This window comes from Eimeria mitis, genomic scaffold, assembly GCF_000499745.2.
Source record: "Eimeria mitis Houghton genomic scaffold, Emh_scaff851, whole genome shotgun sequence".
NCBI classification, from domain to species: domain Eukaryota; phylum Apicomplexa; class Conoidasida; order Eucoccidiorida; family Eimeriidae; genus Eimeria; species Eimeria mitis.
The window spans coordinates 11,321-13,071 of NW_013576266.1; the positions used below are offsets into that span (position 1 = coordinate 11,321).

A 1,751-nucleotide genomic window follows, 5' to 3' on the forward strand; every position below is an offset into this window, starting at 1 on the left:
TTGTCTCTATCTTTGTCTCTCTGTGATCCAAGTGCTAGCCGTTAGCTGTCTTCTGCTGCTGTCTGTCTCTCCGTGCTGCTGCTGTTTATTTCCTCTTGCTGCTGCTGTTTGTCTCCTCCTGTTGGCGAGACAGAGACACAGCCTCTGTCTCGCTTCTGTCTCCTTCTCTTCCTTTTATCTCCTGCTGTCTCCTCTCTCCGCTTCTCTCACTTCGGTTTCCTTCTGTATTCTTTCTCCTTCTGTCTTCTGTTTCCTTCTCTCTCTTCTGTCTCCTCCTCTCTTCTGTCTCCTCTTGTCTCCCTCTTCTGTGCCGAGAAGCTGCAACTTGGTCTCGCCCCTCCTGCGGCATCACTGCTGCTCCAGCTCCATTGTTGGTTCCTTTCGTTGCTGCTGTTCTGCTGCTGCTGCTGCTGCTGCTGCTGCCTGTTCAGGGGTTTCTGCTGAGGTGTCTCTACAGCATCGCCTTTCAAGGGCCAACAGCCGCCGAAGGGCCCCAACACGGGTATCACCTGGGGACTCTCCCGGTGCGCAGCAGCAGCAGCAGCAGCAGCAGCAGCAGCAGCAGCGCGTATCTCTATCTCCCCCAGCAGCAGCAGGAGCAGCACCAGCAGCAGAAGCAGAACAAACGGAAATTGCAGGGTCACCTGAGGCTGCTGCTGCTGGAGCTCCTCGTGCAGCAGCAGGTGCCGGCGACACGAAGGCTATGGAGCTTTCCCCAGGAGCAGCAGCAGCAGGGGCAACAGCAGCAGCAGCAGCAGCAGGAACAGGAGCATCAGCAGCAGCAAAACGTGTAGAAGATGAACCCCCGCTAGAAGGAGACAGCAGCAACCGTGTCCTAGCTGCTCCCTGGCAGGCAGCAAGCGGCTCTGTGTTGGAGGCTGCAGCAGCAGAGGCGCAGCGTCATCGACTGTCTCCTTTCTTTGGGCTCCTTATGGAAGTAAACCTTCTATCTGTCTCTTTTCTATCTGTCTCCTTTCTATATGTCTCCTTTCTGTCTGTCTCCTTTCTATCTGCCTCATTTCTATCTGTCTCCTGTCTATCTGTCTTCTTTCTTCCTCTTCTCTTTTGCCTGTCTCCTTGATCTCTGTCTCTACCTATTTCCCTTTTTTCTGTCTCTTATCCATTTATATCCCTTCTATCTGCTGCACATCTGCCTGCCCCCTATCTTTCTTTATTATTTCTTTATTCCCTATTTATTATTTCTTTATTTTCTATCGTCCCTTTATTTTCTCTTTGTTCCTTTTTATTATGGTTTTATATTTTTTTTATTTTGTCGTCAGTTTCTCTTTGGCTTGTCTCTATTCTTTCTCTATCTTCTCTTTTTTTCCGCTTTTTTTTCTCTTCATTACCTCTGTGTTCTGTCTCTATTATATCTCTACTCTCTCTTCATTTGTCTCCTATTTTTCTTTATTACCTTTTTTTCTTATTATGTCTTTGTTCTCTCTTTATTTGTCTCCTATTTTTCTTTCCTCTGTATTTGTTTTTCTGCTTTAGTTGTTTTATATCCTTACGGGTGTTGCAGCATTCGAATGGAGCACTCCACATATCTAGCCTGCTATCTAGGTAGCTAGCCAGCTAGCTATATGTCTAGCTAGCTAGATGGCTAGCTAGCTAGCCGTTTCCTCTCTATGTTGCATGGGTTCGTGTCTGTTGTGTGGTATGCTGCTGTGCCGCAGGAGAACGGCTGTCTCCCTGAGGCTGCGGATCTGCAGCAGCAGCGCAACGAATTATACTTTTTATATGATGCCATC

At 48.2% G+C, this 1,751-nt stretch overlaps 1 protein-coding gene across 1 annotated transcript in view; it reads left to right on the plus strand.

Annotated features, from left to right (window-relative positions):
* The window catches only part of EMH_0023810 (SET domain-containing protein, putative), a gene marked incomplete at both ends in the record, with an annotated part of 12,370 nt that overhangs the window by 9,744 nt on the left and 875 nt on the right, over positions 1 to 1,751 (plus strand). The window contains one exon of the mRNA XM_013502202.1: positions 432 to 937. Within this exon, the coding sequence (XP_013357656.1) occupies positions 432 to 937 (506 nt within the window). The remainder of the gene's footprint in view (positions 1 to 431; positions 938 to 1,751) is intronic.